General features: G+C 36.0%; 1 protein-coding gene across 3 annotated transcripts in view; it reads right to left on the bottom strand.

The window, feature by feature from the left end:
• The window catches only part of LOC133527595 (zinc finger protein 62 homolog), a 46,037-nt gene that overhangs the window by 19,619 nt on the left and 9,185 nt on the right, over positions 1-17,233 (bottom strand). For 2 of the 3 annotated variants that reach the window (XM_061864673.1, XM_061864681.1), the window contains 2 exons: positions 15,938-16,070; positions 2,049-3,201 (listed from right to left, as the gene is read on the bottom strand). In XM_061864673.1, the coding sequence (XP_061720657.1) occupies positions 2,049-3,201; positions 15,938-16,070 (1,286 nt within the window). The remainder of the gene's footprint in view (positions 1-2,048; positions 3,202-15,937; positions 16,071-17,233) is intronic. The other variant, XM_061864689.1, reaches the window with a different exon arrangement.

Below are 17,233 nucleotides of genomic sequence, written 5' to 3'. Positions count from 1 at the left end.
TTTTGATTTAAGATGGGGGGTTATTTTTATTTTAAGATGCGAGTAGTTTTATGGTCGGTTGAATTTACACGTTGAGTTAAAGATGGTGGGTGTTTGATTTTAAGATGGGGGTTTGTTTTGTTATATTTTGAGTTGGATGTGCGAGTTGGGACCGCAGTAGGTGTTGATGACAATACTCAACGGACGCTGCTGCCCGTCCGTCGGTTTTCCCTTAGTCGCCTTTTACGACACCCACGGGACGAGATGGGGTGGTGCTATTCTAAACGCCGGCACCACACGGCGGCCAAAAAAAAAACAGATATTACCCTACCTTCCGCGTTTGAAAAAGACCAACTAGACTTTGAAATTTTGCCCGTTCTTCATATTGGGTATTTACCTCCATAGGTTAATAAAAAAAAATAACACTCAATGTTTGTGTGTCAGCGTTGTTCACAACTATTTCAAATTGATAGCTTAATTCAGTAGTTCTCGAGATATTTTGCAATGTGACAAACAGACGGATATTTAGACTGTAATCGTCGTTATTGATTGACTTATATATAATTTTTTTTTTTTTCTATTTATTTAGTAACAAACAGTCATACACAATTTGATCAATACTTATAGACAAAAAATTATTGTGATTAAACTGATTTTAATGCAAATATTTTATTTTATTTAGGTCTTAGCAAACTTGATCTGTAACAGGTAAAAAGCGTTTTCTCAAACTTGTAATGAAATGTTGACACAACTTACTTCAAATTAGGTCCGGAAATACCACATATCAGGTGCGATGACTGAAGATGATATGTAAAGGAATTTCATACGGCATTACACACCTAGGCCTGTAAGGCAACCTTCTTTTGTTTTTAAACGTCAAATTATGGGACGTCTTGGCATTCAACCTTAAAAAACCTATAAGCAAAATTCTGCCATTATGTTTTTTTTTTTGTCTTTTTTTGTGTTTGTTAAATATTATTACGTGGTTTCAAAGGGGAACGAAAATTTGATTATTTTTGCGCCACGGCGTACGGTTTAGGAGATACAGCCCTGTAGTGTTTTTTCAGTCATGCAGAAATCTTTATAGGGCTGTATGTCCGTAGCGCAAAAATAATCAATTTTTCGTTCCCACATGGAACCCGACGCACTGAATAACCTATAACATTAGAACATGAAACAATCATCATCATCCTATTTTTTTTAATTAATATTTCATTGCAAGTTTGAGAAAAGCACTATACAAACCTCGGCGAGAAACGGGATTGCAGGCCAAGTAGATATAGATGGCCGAGCGTAGCGAGCGTCGTTTCATTTCCCGTCCTCTATAGTAATGTACTATTGTGTAGAATTTACCTTGCAGTAATATTTCTGGTAATATTGAGTAGGTCACTGGTAAGATTGGTAATTTACTTTCTGAAGATCACCAATGAAGGCCAGGCAACGATGCTAAAAAAAAGTTGTAGAGGGAAGTGCTTGGAACATAATTGACTTCGTAACTTTGTTTGGACTAGTTAGGAGGTGAACATATCAAAAGTCCCCGGCCGTAGCCTTTGATCTCCGAGTTACAGAGTCAACAATTGTATTCCAAGCATTTCCCTCTATACCTTCTTATTGCTTGGCCTAATAGCCCTACATTTTTTTAATTATGAGTGACGTTAATACTATCCATTTACAGTATTAGACACGAAAAAATCTTGTCTTTCTATTAAAATCCTGTATCATACCAACCTTCTTTTGTTTTAAGACGTCAAATTGTGACACAACGTCTTGGCATTCAACCATCAAATAATAGTAGATTCGTAATTTGTTTTTAGCAGTGTAAACCTACGAATAAAACAAATTGTCTACATTTTTTTTATTTCATTGCAAGTTTGAGAAAAGCCCTATACTATTCTCGCCGAGAAATGGGGTTGCCGGCCGCGTATTTTACTGTTCATATCTACCTGGCCCTTCGTTTCCCGGCCTCTATAATAATGTAGGTACTATTAAACGGGTTCCTTTTTTGTTTGAAGGTGAGGAAGCCTAGTTTGGAATGGCGGGCGGGGTGAGGGCGAAGGGAAGAGACGTACCTGGACTCGTCACCGGCCTCCTCGATATTAGACACGTGCGCGGCCAGGTGCGTGATGAGCAGCTGCTCCGTGGCCAGCTGCTTGTAGCACATGCGGCACTCGAACAGCTCCTGCGACGCCGCCTGCTCCTGCTCCAGCTGGTCCGGCTTCAGCGCCCACATCCGCGGCTCGAAGTGAACGTCCTTAATGTGCTTGAAATATGCCGACTTTTTTGATGTAACCTTTTTGCAAACGGGGCACGAAAATGTGGTAGCATTAGTACTTTCAGGGCATTTACTGAAATGTTCACTGTGTACATAGTAGTCGTCGAATGGTTTTTTACAGTAAATACAAGGCACGGAGACCTTCCCGTTGCTCGTTTTGGGCTCCGATTTAATTTGTGGCAGCACGGCCGCGTGCACAACTCTCATGTGCTTTTCCAGGTTCTCTATAGTTTTGAAAGTAGTTGTACACATGCTACAATTTATTCTTTTCACGTGAATACCGTCTATGGGTTCCAGCGATATTAACAGCTCTTTTTGGATTGGCTTGGGCGGTGTATTGGGTGGAGTCTTTTGCGGTGACTTTCCGCATGTCTCCTGGTGACGTTTCAGCATTATTTTTAATTTGAAAGTCTTTTCGCATTTATCGCAGCTAATTTTGTCTTCTACATCAGTCGCATCCTGGATATTCTTCTTTGGAATAGTAACTACTACATTTTCAGGGAAAGTATCTTTTGCCTTGTTCGTTTTGCCTGAATGAATCCTGGAATGCGCGGCTAAGCTTTTTGCCGAGGGGAACTGTCGGCCGCAAACTTTACACTTGAAGTCGTCTCTCAGTAGGGGCTCGTCAGAGTCCGTCTCGCCTGAGAATTGAGAAGCGCTGTTGTCTTCGTAATCTGAATCCATATAATAATTGCTAGCCGTTAGCCTAGGCCTCTTGTTACTACTCTTCAGTTCTTCGACGCGTTTTGAATTGGTGGGCCGAAATTCGTTAGATTTACTGCTGGCAGAAGCCATTTCCAGACTTTCATGACTACGTTTCCGACTATTCCTTTTAGTAGAGTCCAGCTCAGAGGCTTGCGACGGTTTTGTTTGGTTAGTAGCTTCAGTTTGGATGGAGGAAACGGAATCACTACTGGTCCTGTTGGGTGGCACCGGTGTGGAACTCGACCCTGGAAACATTCCAGACCATTATTGCGCATCGCCACCTCTTCCTCAACTACTATTAAGCACCAATATTTTAAAGTTCTTCTTTCAAGATATTACCCAAAGACCGTCCACGATATAAAACTGGGCATGCATATAATTCGTGTTATTAACGACGATGCACCGATTTGTCAAATCTAACCTTTAATGCAATTACTATACGAGTCAAGCCACAAGTCTTCGTGAATGACACGATATACACTATGGTAAATCTTTTAAATTAATATGAATTTATATGCAGCAATCTTTTTAAATAATTTGTGGATATCAAACTAAATAATAAAAATACAAAAATAATATAACGTTAGGTTGTCTATGAATTTTAGCAAAACATATATGGGATATAAGGTACCAATTTTTTTATGTACAGCGTTTTCTGGCAGTCTTTATGAAGGTACCTGTTATTTATTTATTTTTTAATTAGGTAATGGGAAATTATACCTTATTACGAGTACGCTCTCTTTTCACAGTAGCATACTTTTTTAAATTGTATTCAGATTGAAATAGTTCTGAGGTTCCTCCCGAGCTCCCGACGACTACAAAGAATTTCGTAAAGTATTTTTTTGGTAAGATCAAATTTTAATGTGCGCAAAAGAGCTTGAAAAAATATAAATATAATTGTGACATTGTAGCAGGAAGCGGGTGACGATTGTCAAAAGCCGCTGTACTTACAAGAATATATTCGGCAATAACTAACACATGGCCATTACGTGGCGTTCAATAGAAATGGGTAATAAAGTAATAATGTAAGCAAATCTGTCCTGATTTTGTTAGCATTTGATGTAACACCTAAGAATTATACGATGGTTGTTCTTATTGACGACCTGCCTGGCCCATGATGGTCCGAGGTTCAAATCCTGGTAAGGGCATTTATTCGTGTGATGAACACGGATATTTGCTCCTGAGTCATCGTTGTCTAAGTACCCACATTCCAAGATCCCCGAGCTGCGTGACCTTTACTTATTTTCTCGAATAAATTGTATGGGATAATGTGGTGTTAGTATGTACTTTTAACCCTTCTTTGCATGGTGATGGAAATTTCCATCATAACTTTGTTCTATGAATTAAAGGTAATTGATATTTATTTGTGTTTGTCAGAAAGTGGGAAAATTTAACAGAGGTTTGCTAAATTTTATGAATAAGGGGGTTAGTTTGCAAAGAGCGTAGCCGTGTTTTCATGGAAAAGCGTTTCCACGAAATGTTTACAGTATTTTTTTATTGAGAGCCCTCATGACAAGTATTATTTCTTGTAAGTTTTAGCTTCCTATCTCTGTTATTTTCTGAGCTATGATTTTTTAAAACTTTTTATAAATAATAAAAAATATCCCACACTGGCTAATACGATTTACGTAAACTTTTGGTACGGTAATCTCTATATAGATACTCATATATTCTGCAAATAATATTTTATTTTTCTGAAATGAAGGGCCGCTTTTCCATGAAAACACGGCTACGTTCTTTAATAATAAATGATATTATTTGGAAAAATTAGAGATATTATTTTTTCATCCATATTTGTAAACTATCTCACTTCTCGTATGGATATAGACTAAGGTTGATAGCACTTTTGATTTTTAATTTCACTACGTGTAAAAAACGCAGATGAAATTGCATACCAACTTGACAAACATACTTTGGACTAAGTACTTAAAATAAACCAAAAGTTTTTTTTGCTGATTTCTTTAGCCGATTGTGAAGTAAATACACAGCGAAAACGGTAATTATTATGCTCTTGTTCTATTATCATATTTAAACAATAGATTTGCATAGTTTTTTCTCATGATACGTGCGCTGTATTCAAGAACGTGTCACCTAAATTCCTAAAATTTTGTAAGGCGACATCTCGCTCCGACCGTTTCTTTTTCCCTTTCTGGCATTTTCAATTTTATACCTATGGTAGATTTTCAAAATATAAACCACTTTTTTATTAGGCAAAGTAGGTAGGAATTATAATGCCAGAAGAGGCGTTATAATTCTTGCAACTCTCATTATTTTAACATGGAACTGGTGAATCTGTTTAGTAACGCCACACATGACCACAAGCGTAGCGAATGATTAAAAATGTGGAAACTGGAGGCTTCAAGGCATGAGAGGTGAATAAACTTTTCTGCCCTGGTGAAACACAAACGAGACGTTTCCACTAACCAACGATAGGTATACTAACTAGCTGTAAAATATTAAAAATCTAAATTAATGTTTTTTTATAAATTGACCTTTAAAAACCAGCACTTAAAAGTCCTTTCAACCCGTTAACACTAAGAAACAACACGAATTTTCTCTCAAGAGGACTGATTGATACACTGTTTTTAAAGAATAAAGAAAGCCTTTTCCACTTGTGAATTCCGAGTAATATTTTTTAATTCAGACTAGGTATTCACTACATATTCAAGAGTACCTTTTATCGCAAAGTATTTGTATTTTAAAGTATTTTTAAAATACCTATTTTGTATTTTAAATACAAATTTGAAAACTATTCTGCATTTGAATACTTTTTATAAACTATGGTCCACATCTCTGCGAGCTTGACACTATTATTTTGCGATTTTGACGATTAGCTAGATGTAAGATTTGTAAATGATTGCATCAAATGTTATGAATACGCGAAGGTTTATAAGTACAATATCAGCTTTGCAATCAAAAATCACGGATGTTAAAGTTTATATTAGGGCGTCTCGTATCGTATTTATGTGAAAATAAGTAAATAAAATTAAGTCATAATCACAATCGTTTATTTTATTGCCCCATGGTAAAAAAGCAAGTTGTTACAAAATTAAATATATATGCCTTTTCAGCAAGGAACGATTTCAACTTCTTTGCATACGTATTGACCCTTTACTTTTAAATAATTTGGGAGGTGATTATAATACATATATTATTGTTGCATAATGAGGGCTTTTGCGGTATATTTCTAATTTTGGCGCGGGTAATTCGAGTTTATATTTTTGTAGTAACTCTAATATGTAAAGACACTGAAGAGTAAGTGTGTTTAATGAAATAAGCTATGCAGCTTTCCCAATTTTGGATTCCGACTAGCACACGAACGCACTTTTTTGCATTACACATAAGTCTTTAAATCATAGAATTAAAATTACCAATAAAAAAAATACTTAGCGTGTTTTTTTGTAAAAGTAATATACTATTGTACAAACATTTTATTGCAGTGGCAACCTTGTCGTAGTTTTTTTGGTCTTGAATTCCAGTTTCAAGTACTTATATACATTGATTAGTGTTTATTTTGAGGTCATACATTTGCTACTAAACGCGAGTAGCATATCAGAGATGAACAAAATTAGAATGGCGGTTAACGATTGAGAACAACCAAATTATTGGCGAATGACGATAATTTTTTTCGAATTATTATTCTTATTCTAAGTATATATATGTAGGACGGGTGTAGATAGGATAGTGCCAGAGATGCAACGCATAGTCTCGTTAAGCTTAACGTCCAACGTCCAATGTATAAGTATGTGCGCTTTCAAGCCACACGTTATACACGTGCGCTTTCAAGCCATTCGTGAATAAAAATGGTCGAATAGTTAGCTTACAAAAAACTATTTTTATCCCAATAATATTTAAAAGCTAATCTAGTTTACATATATTTGGTCTATGGTCTCTTGGAAAGGTCAAAAGATTTGGCTCTTATTTAATATTCAGATAATGTTTTATTCCTGCTATTGTTTACTTTGTCATTCTTATCCTTGGTACCATGGCGACCAGCACTAGCTACTACTACTATAATGATTGTTTATCCGAATAATGCCGCAAATGAACTCGCAATGAACACTAATCAATGTGTAAACAGGTCACACTAACCCGTATTGCCTTACGCCATAAGACCACAGCAAGCCACAGGCTCTATAAATTGTCCATTTACAAGTAAATTTATGATTATGACCCCTGTTTTTTTTCCTTATACATTTCGTGCGTGTGCGGGATACTAAAATCGTGGACTCCAATATCAATCGTAATGTATAGCATACTTAATAGTAAAAAAGTTCGTAACTCCCAGCAGTATAAAATGGGCTATAAGTCTATAATACCCAATACGCCTGTGTACCATGATTTAGGGGGTATTCCCACTAGTTACCACCAAGTTGTTACCAGTGGTAACTACTGGGAAAAAAAATCCCACTAGTTACCATGAATTCGGTTTGGTGGTAACTAATACTGGCATTTTTTCCCCAGTAGTTACTACTGGTAAAAGGTGGGAATTTCTTTTCCCAGTAGTTACCACTAAAATTTGGATAGCGTTCAATACTAATAAAAATAGTATAAGTATAGTGCTTTAACAATAATTAATTAAAAGTCGAATTAATTATAAGTTAATTCCTTTAATTACAAGTCGATTACTGTTTCAGTAAACTGGCTTAAAAGTAATAAAAAAATCGGCTTTTGACTGATTTGTTTGTTTCTTCGTATAATTGTGACGTTATTTATTGAAACGGATTTTGTTGTCGATGGCGCTTAAGCAATTATCAACGATGCTCCTATATAAATACAACGCTGCGCTACGCAGTGTGGCATAAGCGCCCTTGACAAAAGATCTAGTTTTCATAGATAACGTCACAATCAATTCAATTTACAATTAATAAGATAAATGCTCTCATGCTCTCGAGGTTCATGGCAAAAAGGAAAAATACATATAATAATTCATATAATGTAATAATTCCAAAAAAACCAAAGTAAAATATTTATTATACGTAAAAATGACATTTTAACTAACTATTGGCGCGTAGGATAAGACGCCGTAGCGATTAAAAATTAACACGTAACATAACCTCTTGCATGTTGTAGGACTGTTATCGCCAACTGCTGGGCGAGCTCGGTGGACGTGTTGACCGCTCAGACCATCCAGTATAAACGCGTATCTCTAGCGCAATCTTTTTATTAACGTCTCGGTCACGATACGCTGGTCCGCGCGACAGCCCGGTCCGCCCGCACTCGCCCGATGATAATTTCACTGTACTGGCTTACGAGTTGCCAATTCACACAGTACATATACTTTTTCTTACAGAAATAATAAGTTGTTTTGTTTTAGAATATATGTTATGCTATTTGTGCACTATGTAGATAATGTGTATTATGATTGCTTGTATTGCTCTATGTAAGTGAATTGTAATACTCTGTTGGAGAAATAAATTCTAAATTAAAGTATAATTATATCCAAACGTTAATTTCTTTCTAATTTTATTTTTCACTTGCACTGATTTTAATATTTTTTATCGGTTTTAAGGCAGTTTTCTGAAACACTCATCGACTAAATCAACTTATGATTATTTATTAAAACACTCTATATTTATACCATACTACTTCTATTGTTTTATTCCAAACCGAGTTCGTGGTAACTACTTAGTGGGATTTTTTTTCCCAGTAGTTACCAGTGGTAAAAGGTGGGGAAAAAATCCCAGTAGTTACCACTGGTAACAAATTGGTGGTAACTTGTGGGAATAACCCTGATTTAGGGGCAAGTGTTGTTATTGTTTTAATTTTGTCATTAATTTAGTTACGCAGTTAAAATGTAAATAGTTTTAGTATTATTTTAAACCAAACCAAACAGTTAAAGTAAAACCATTACTGATTCCTTAATAAATTTTATGTCCTGAATATAACATCATCCTAAAATATTTGTTTAAATGCGAATATTAAAATTTCGCGGAGCATAGACAAATACACATCGCAAAGCAAGATGGAAAAGCAAAAATTCGCAGAAGCGCAAGCATTTATGTGTATCTTGTAACATACATAATATCCAGTTAGAAATACTAAAATTTAGTGAACAAATCTTCGCTACGGCACAGATGGTGGTGCTACATAATCATGAAAGGAGAACGCGGGAAGCGACCGTCCTTCAACAATAATTCATAATCATTCATATAAACCTTTCTTTTTCGCTTTAACACTTTCTTAGTGCCCTAAGTAATTGAAGGAGGAATAGTACTCGTATATTGTTAGTCTATTACAACCGAGTCCGTCTACATTGAGACTGCAGTGAAATGTACTTGGCTACATGCCACATAATCATAAAGTCAACTTTTGCCAATGGGAATGGATGTTGCCAATTATCCATTTAGTCAGGTCACAAGTTCTGTCACAAAGGTTTTGACTGATAAAATGTAATACAAAGCTTGAAATAAAAAAATTCCAATGATTTTAAAGCTTGTTTTATACTGGTCAAAACACAATATAATTAACTATTTAAACATTTAGATCGCAACTTTATTTACAGTACATATGGTGCTACTTTACCGCACTAGTGCGAATATTAGCATATTACGTTACTGTGTCGAACATTTAATGGGCATATGTTCTGTAGAACGTTGTACGATACATGTGCGAATCGGTAATTCGCAACTCGTGTCTATTAAATAAAACTCGGATAAAATAAATATTAGTACTTTTTATTAACTTGTTACTAGACATGTTAATGTTAGCAAATCAGATTTTTTTCGAATTTAAGGGTTCTTCTCTCTATATAAGTTAATGCTAGGGTACATTTTATTTTTGTTCCTTCCTGAACGATTCGTTCAGATATACACTTACCTTATGTGTACCTAGTATTAAGTTAATAAACAGTACAAATATATATTTTCACGTCAGCAGCTGGAACAAGGGTAATTTGCTGCTTAAAAACAGTGAGCAAAATCGCATTTTGCTCACCGAGTGAGACAAAATAACATTCAAGTGACATTCATATTCGAATGTCATTTCAACGTGCGGGGCCTAATACAAGTTCGAAGTATTTGGATTCTATTGTCTTTGTCCCTTTCACGTCATTAGCAAAAAGAAAGAGATAAAAAAGTGCGTAATTCAAAGATATATTGACGGTTTATAATAGACCCCCGAAATAAGTCAGACCGCATCGTTCCAAAACACCCTACGAGTCTTCATTCGTAATAAAAGTTTAAAATTTAAGTAATAAAAATACGATATTTTACATATTTTTTTATACAATCAAAACAATGTACCTAGACAAATTTAGGTACGCAATTGTTACGCAGTAAATAATTCGACTTAACGACTTTTAACGATCTCTACTATAGTTGACAAATAGTAGTATCCGCAATTCGGACCGTATCTTACAGTTTTTTTTTTAACAAAAAAAAGTTGACGATTGAACTGTCAATTGATGTTCGTTAATTCATTATTTTCGTATCATTTTATTGAAATTTCTTTCGTTTCGTTTATTGCGGTAATTAAAATTAATTGTTAGAATACCTTCAGAAAACATGAGTGAAATAGTGATGAAGACGGATTACATTTTTTCAGGTTGTATTTTTTGATGGCTGACTGACGTGAAAAATTTTGTGTACTACACGAGATCAAAGTTATTTACATCTCGTGCGCTTTTGAGTCCCTTACTACGCTCAAGATTCTAAATTAGATTCACTCGCTACGCTCGTGAATCTATTATCTTAGAATCTTTCGGTTGCACGTGACTCAAAACAAACACTCGAAGAAATATCAAACTTTGCTCTCTTGTTGTACAAATAACTATTTTACCGAGTTTTATTTGAATAAAACGTCAGTAGTACAACTTTTTGACTTCTGAGCCATATTTCTATAAGATGGCTTCATTCTAGGGACATAGTGTTAGAAACATTTATTGTGTGAAATTTAATAAGCTTTCACTTTGCCTTACACAATATTCATAATATCCATAGCTAAAGAGAAAAAAATCAAAAACAAATAAGTCGCATACTTTTTTTATACAGTCTTCTCCCCATGGTCCCCGAAGCTCAAATTTTTAGACACGCAAACCGGGACCCCCGAAAATGTACGAGGGCGGGATGATAAGTAACTGGCCTTAGCTATTTAAAAAGTTTGAATTTAAAAATAAACTAGCGTAATTTAAGCTTCGTGTCTCTGGCTATCTGTGTTCGAAATTTAAATTTGATGGCTTAAATATTTTATCGATTTTCTGTTATTTGAAAATATATTGTGACGATTGTTTTCAAAATGGATAAAATTGAACAAAGAGCGGTGATAAAGTTTCTTTACATGAAGGGTATGAAGGGGATAGGTATTTATGAAGAGTTAAAGAATGTTTTAGGTGAATGTGCTCTTTCTCACGCCACAGTAAAAAACTGGGTGGCTGAATTTAAACGAGGCCGTACAAGTGTCCAAGATGAAGCCCGCTCTGGACGTCCAAAAAGTGCCACAACTCCGGAAATGGTCTCCAAAGTGCACGATATGGTTTTGGCAGATCGACGATTGAAGTTATCAGAAATAGCTGACACTACAGGGATATCAAAGGAACGGGTACATCATATTCTAAGTGAAGAATTAAATATGAAAAAGTTATCCGCCCGTTGGGTGCCGCGATTGCTTACGCACGATCAAAAAAGAATCCGCGTGCAAAATTCGGAAGAATGTTTGGATCGTTTTCAGAAAAATAAAGCTGATTTTTTGCGTCGATTTGTAACAACAGATGAAACATGGGTTCACCACTACACGCCAGAATCAAAAATTCAATCAAAACAGTGGACTGAATCTGGATGTTCGGGTCCCAAAAAAGCTATGGCTGTAAAGTCGGCTGGAAAAGTTATGGCTTCCGTCTTTTGGGATGCTAGTGGAATTTTGATGATAGACTACCTTCCCAAAGGTAAAACTATTAATGGGGAATACTATGCTAATCTTTTAGATAAGCTTCATCAATGCATTCATCAAAAACGACCAGGCTTAGCAAAAAAAAAAATCATCTTCCATCAAGACAACGCTAGGGTTCACACATGTGTTAAAGCCATGGCAAAAATCGGCGAATTAAAGTATGATTTGCTGCCCCATCCACCTTATTCGCCTGATCTGGCACCATCCGACTTCCACCTGTTCCCGAAGCTTAAAACTTTTTTGGGTGGACAGAAATTTGCCACTAATGATGCCGTCATAGCCGCTGTGGAGGAGTATTTTGCAGGCCTCGAAAAGAATCATTACAGTACATATGGGGCTACTTTATAGCACTAGTGCGAGAAGTAGCATATTATGTTACTGTGTCGAACATTTAAAGGGCCATATGTACTGTAAAACGTTGTACGATACATGTGCGAATAGGTAATTCGCAACTCGTGTCGATTTAAAACACTCCCTTCGGTCGTGTTTTAATTTATCGCTACTCGTTTCGAATTTCCTATTTTTCGCACTTGTATCGTAATGTACTATTTTATGGAGGGCATCGCAGCTTTAGAGCGAAGATGGAATAAGTGCATAGAGCTAGGTGGAGACTATGTCGAAAAATAAAATTAGTTTTAACACCGAAATTCAAGTATTTTCTACTTAGGCCAGTTACTTATCATCCCACCCTCGTAGGTATGAAATTTGATTACTGTCACTATTGTTTGAATCCCATTTAAGAACTAAAATCTGTTTTTGCAAGCACATTATTTAGCCGTAAAATTATTTCTTCCGTTAATTTTAGTTACTTTGTATTGCGTAGCACTCGTGTATTAATTATGGATCTATCCGCTAAAAGAAGCGCTAGAAACTTCTAGCACTTTAGGCGCTAGAAGAAAAAATATGTATCTGGACCCGGGTATGTCCTTAAACTACGTCCAAAAGAGAGGTATGGGCAATGTGAATGTCATCTCGCCTTGTGTGGTAGGGCACAGCACAGCAGATGTCATTCCAGATCTAGAGCAGAGCCCAACTGGGGAAGTACCTCCACCTTACAGAAAACCGCAGCCAAATAACACTTGACCCTACTCATAGTGTTGTGTTCCTGCCGGTGAGTAAGGTTGCCAGAGCTCAACGAGGGGGGTGGGGTTAGGGTCGGCAACGCGCATGTAACTCCTCTGGAGTTGCAGGTGTACACAGGCTACGGAGACTGCTTACCATCAGGCAGGCCGTATGCTTGTTTGCCACCGACGTAGTATAAAAAAAAAATATATGTTTTAATATTCGCAGTCCTCTCAAGGCGGTTGGTTTAAGTGTAAACGAGTTGTGAAGGGTAAGAGGAATCTACGGATACTATTGATGTAAGTATAATTAACTGGATTCACAATCATCCGAAAAGAAACGCCCCACAAAAGTAATGCTCGAACGGCTTGAGCATGAGTTTTACTCCCAGTCTCGTTTCGGCCGTCGACAACGACAACTGTCAAACATGACGAAATTTTCTGTAAAAAAAAGCGCTTAGAATAGCAAAACAACAAGAAAAAAGGAAGGCATATATTTCTTTCAGTGAGTTCTATTGATATTTAACAGAACTAATGTGAATTCTTCGTAATTTTATAGTATTTAATAATTCTTTTTATTGATACAAATTAACGGTTGTCACGGAACAAAAATCTATGGAGTCTACATTAGATTTTTTTATACCATGTTGGTGGCAAATAGGCATACGGCTCACCTGGTGGCAAGCGATCACCGTAGCCTATAGAGTTCTGAAACACCAAGGTGTTACATATTCGTTGCCGAAACGTTTTTTTTTTTGTTGTTGTACAGTCAGCGTCAAATACTTTGTAGCAACCAAAGTAGCCAAATAGTTCGGTACACCATATATTTAGTATGGTGTACCGAACTATTTGGCCACTTTGACTGCTACAAAGTATTTGATGCTGACTGTACATGGGTGGGCTTTTTTTATGCGTCTGAAGATATATTTACTGTTTGTAAAACAACTGAAACTTTTTTAAGACAACATGCGAAGGGGAATATGTAAACCATGATAATTCTACAAGTAATAGCATCTAATGTATTGAAAACATTCATGCACGTAAACATTTTTACGTCATGTCCACCGGAAGAAGAACATAACAACAATCATAGAATTGTTGTAATAAAGTCGATAATCAACCTGTATCTACCTACTGTACGTTTACATTACATTGCGAAAAAAGAAAGCTCCAGAAGTAAAAGACAACAAATAGAATTTGTTTGCAAATTTGACACTTAAACTGTATTTCATTAAGTTTGCTTTTGTATGAAATACTTATCTTGACTAAAATTATAAAGAAGCGTTATTAGCATCTACCAGGGCGCATTGCCTAATGTCAGTTTGCTCCATATATCTTTCGCATTGGGCGTCCTCTTCTTTTAATACGTCAATGACGGATACGTCATTTAAAAAAATCCGTCCAGTATCCTAAGCTACAGGGCGTACTGAATCATCAGTACTTAAACCAATAACCCTACTTTTGATTAAGTCGCAGTCGAATAAAATGTTAATATTGGGGTAGATCACGTATAAATGTATAGTTAAAATGGAATTCATATTACTCCGAGTTTCCTATTAAGAGAATGTCCCCTGGAAGTGTATAAGCGTTAAACTTAGATTCAGCAAGTATTTTCTATAACAAGATGTATTCTTTCCACAATTATATCCAGGATTTTTTGTGTAGAATTTAATAAGCTTTAATGTTGTCTTACACTATATTTTCATAAAGAATGTAGATTTAGAGTAAAACGCGAATTTCTCCTGGATGGTATACATTTTCCAAGATGGCTGCGATTCCTCGAGGTCCTCAAATGTCACATGGTGTGGGCATGAAAAAGGGGAGTTTAATTTATATACATACCAAATTTCATGACTGTTCCAGAGATTTCATTTTGTGATTATCGTTAGACGCGGCTGGATTGTGAAAAATTACTTTATTATAGCATAACTTTGTCACCTGCAGTAAGTTCTTTGAGAAGTCTGTAATTCAGCTGATAGACCCTTCAAACTTAGGGTACTTTTCAGTAACACGCTTAGATTTGACTGCCCTATAACAAGTATGTACATTTGGTAAAAAACATGTACAGTAGCAATCTTGTTAGTTCAATTCATACTATCTATATATTAAAATAAAGATAATAAAGCCGGTTTTCCGTTAAACAAGATTCAAGCAAGGGTGTTAAATAAAGATAGGGATCAATATCACCTTGAACAGAGAGCGTGTTTCTTGACATACATAGAATTATGCAAGACTGAGACAGCAAATTACTTTAATCTATATTGTAAGCACTTCAGCATTAAATAAGCTTTCAAACCATATAAGTATATGAATAATAAAGGATCTGTACCTATTACTTTTATATCAGTAAAATCCTTTGTGAAAGAACTTGTGACCTGACTAAGTATAGATACTGCGGATGTAACTTATTTAGGACCCTACTTCTACTACGCACTGCATTCGGCAAAGTTCGCATTGCATTCGGCAAAGTTCGCATTTAATCCTACTCGTAATTAGAGTAAATTTTATTGTAGTAAGCTTTGCTTTGTATTGAAATTTTTATGACATTTTTCATGTTTCAATACTCACCGTAAAATCTCGTCCCTCATAATTTCCGTATCTAATTGTTAAAGGACACGACGTTATATTAAATTTAGGTACATCATTTATTTAAAATTTGGTAAGTTTCTGAGGGAGCTCCACTAGTTTGCTATGCACTATATGACGAGTTTTCGCGCTCGAAGTCTGAGGAATTTCGGGCTGATTGTGATGGTGTATACCGCGCCACACAGCGGCAGCGGGTGGGAGCGAGGGAATAAACGGGGCTCCCCTACTATTCCTCCGACTTAAAACACGAAAATACACGACTTTCAAGATTTATGGAGGAGATAGGTTTGGTTCTGTTCTGACTAGATGATAATAACGAAACAAATTAACAGAATTTAGTAAATATTTCGTATTATTATACGTATATACATAAATTAATAGCGTAGTGCAGCAACATTTCAAGGAGAGGAAACCAATGAGCACCTTAAACATTAATGATCACACTCACCCGGAGGAGGTACATAATTTCGACGTAACTCCTGATCAGCTCTTTCACATTGTTGTTTAAAAATATATGCACTACTGAGTTTCTGAATGCATTCGGCACATACTTTATCTGGTAATCCATCTCCTTCAAATATCTGTAAAAAAAAAACAAAATTCTTCTAAAACTCGAAATATTTAACCTCAGTAAGGCCTGAACCGAAAAACAACTGTAAATTTCAAGCTTCTTGTAAATAATGTAAAGATCAGAAAATTTTATGGTCAGGATTTTACCCTGAAATAAACTATGTCTAGTTTAATTACCTAACAGCGGCTAGAAAGCTTGCAAAATATGTTTGCCCCCGACTTCACCTGCGTGAAATCTGTAATTTTAGTAGCTTATTTCTTCTGCAATCTGTTTTTTATTGATTCCCCGTTCAACTTCTACCCCCTTTTCACCCTCTAAAGGGATGACTTTGATTACCTAATTGGCCAAAAATGCTTATGTATTCACTGCCTTAGCTCATGTATGTACTATTTTGATTTTCAAAGCAATCCCAATGAAAAAAGGAAAACGAACAAGTTGCAGGGGATTTTGGGTGCAACAAATCTATAAATATCAATCACGAAACGGAAATCGGCTCCTTTGAGGTTAGAAAATGGAGTCAAGACCAATTTTAAATGTATTTAAAAAAAAGGAGTAATTCGACTTGTTATGTTCACAATTACACGTAAAACTAAAATAGCAAGACACAAATTGAAGTAAGGTATCACTTTCAGGGAGATGGTCCTTCCCACGCAGCGATATTTAGCGATGGAAGACTCGTACAGCTGTCTCCGTCTATTTACTAAATTTACCATCAAATTAGACATCAATCCCCTCTAATTCCCCTATTCGTATAGTTGAGACCTCTAGCATCCCATATCATGTATTTGCTACGTAATAGGTTATTAATTTGCAACCTCAGATCATAAAAGATACTAGATATCTGACGGAGGCGTGGCGCGTGTCGCCGCGACATGGCCAGATCGTGGCCATATCGTGTCCTCCGTCGACAGTCGGAATTTAGCTGTCATAGAAAAATGTGCGAGTCAATTTTCTTAAAATGCCGTTGTTTCGTGTCGAAATAGGAGTGCATCCAAAAACTATAAGGATGATGGAGTTACATACCACATGTGGGTACATTTTTTCACGTATTAGTCAATAAAACCACATATTTTTACAAATAATTCCAGTGACATCTGATTTCTCTGAGTCGGACCATTTTGTCAAACAAACTCATGGCAATTTGAATATGCATTCTACATTAATGGTTTAGCA

The sequence above is a fragment of the Cydia pomonella genome, chromosome 1 (assembly GCF_033807575.1).
Source record: "Cydia pomonella isolate Wapato2018A chromosome 1, ilCydPomo1, whole genome shotgun sequence".
Lineage (NCBI taxonomy): Eukaryota > Metazoa > Arthropoda > Insecta > Lepidoptera > Tortricidae > Cydia > Cydia pomonella.
Note: the sequence above shows the minus strand (reverse complement) of the source record. Positions and strands in the feature narration are given on the sequence as shown.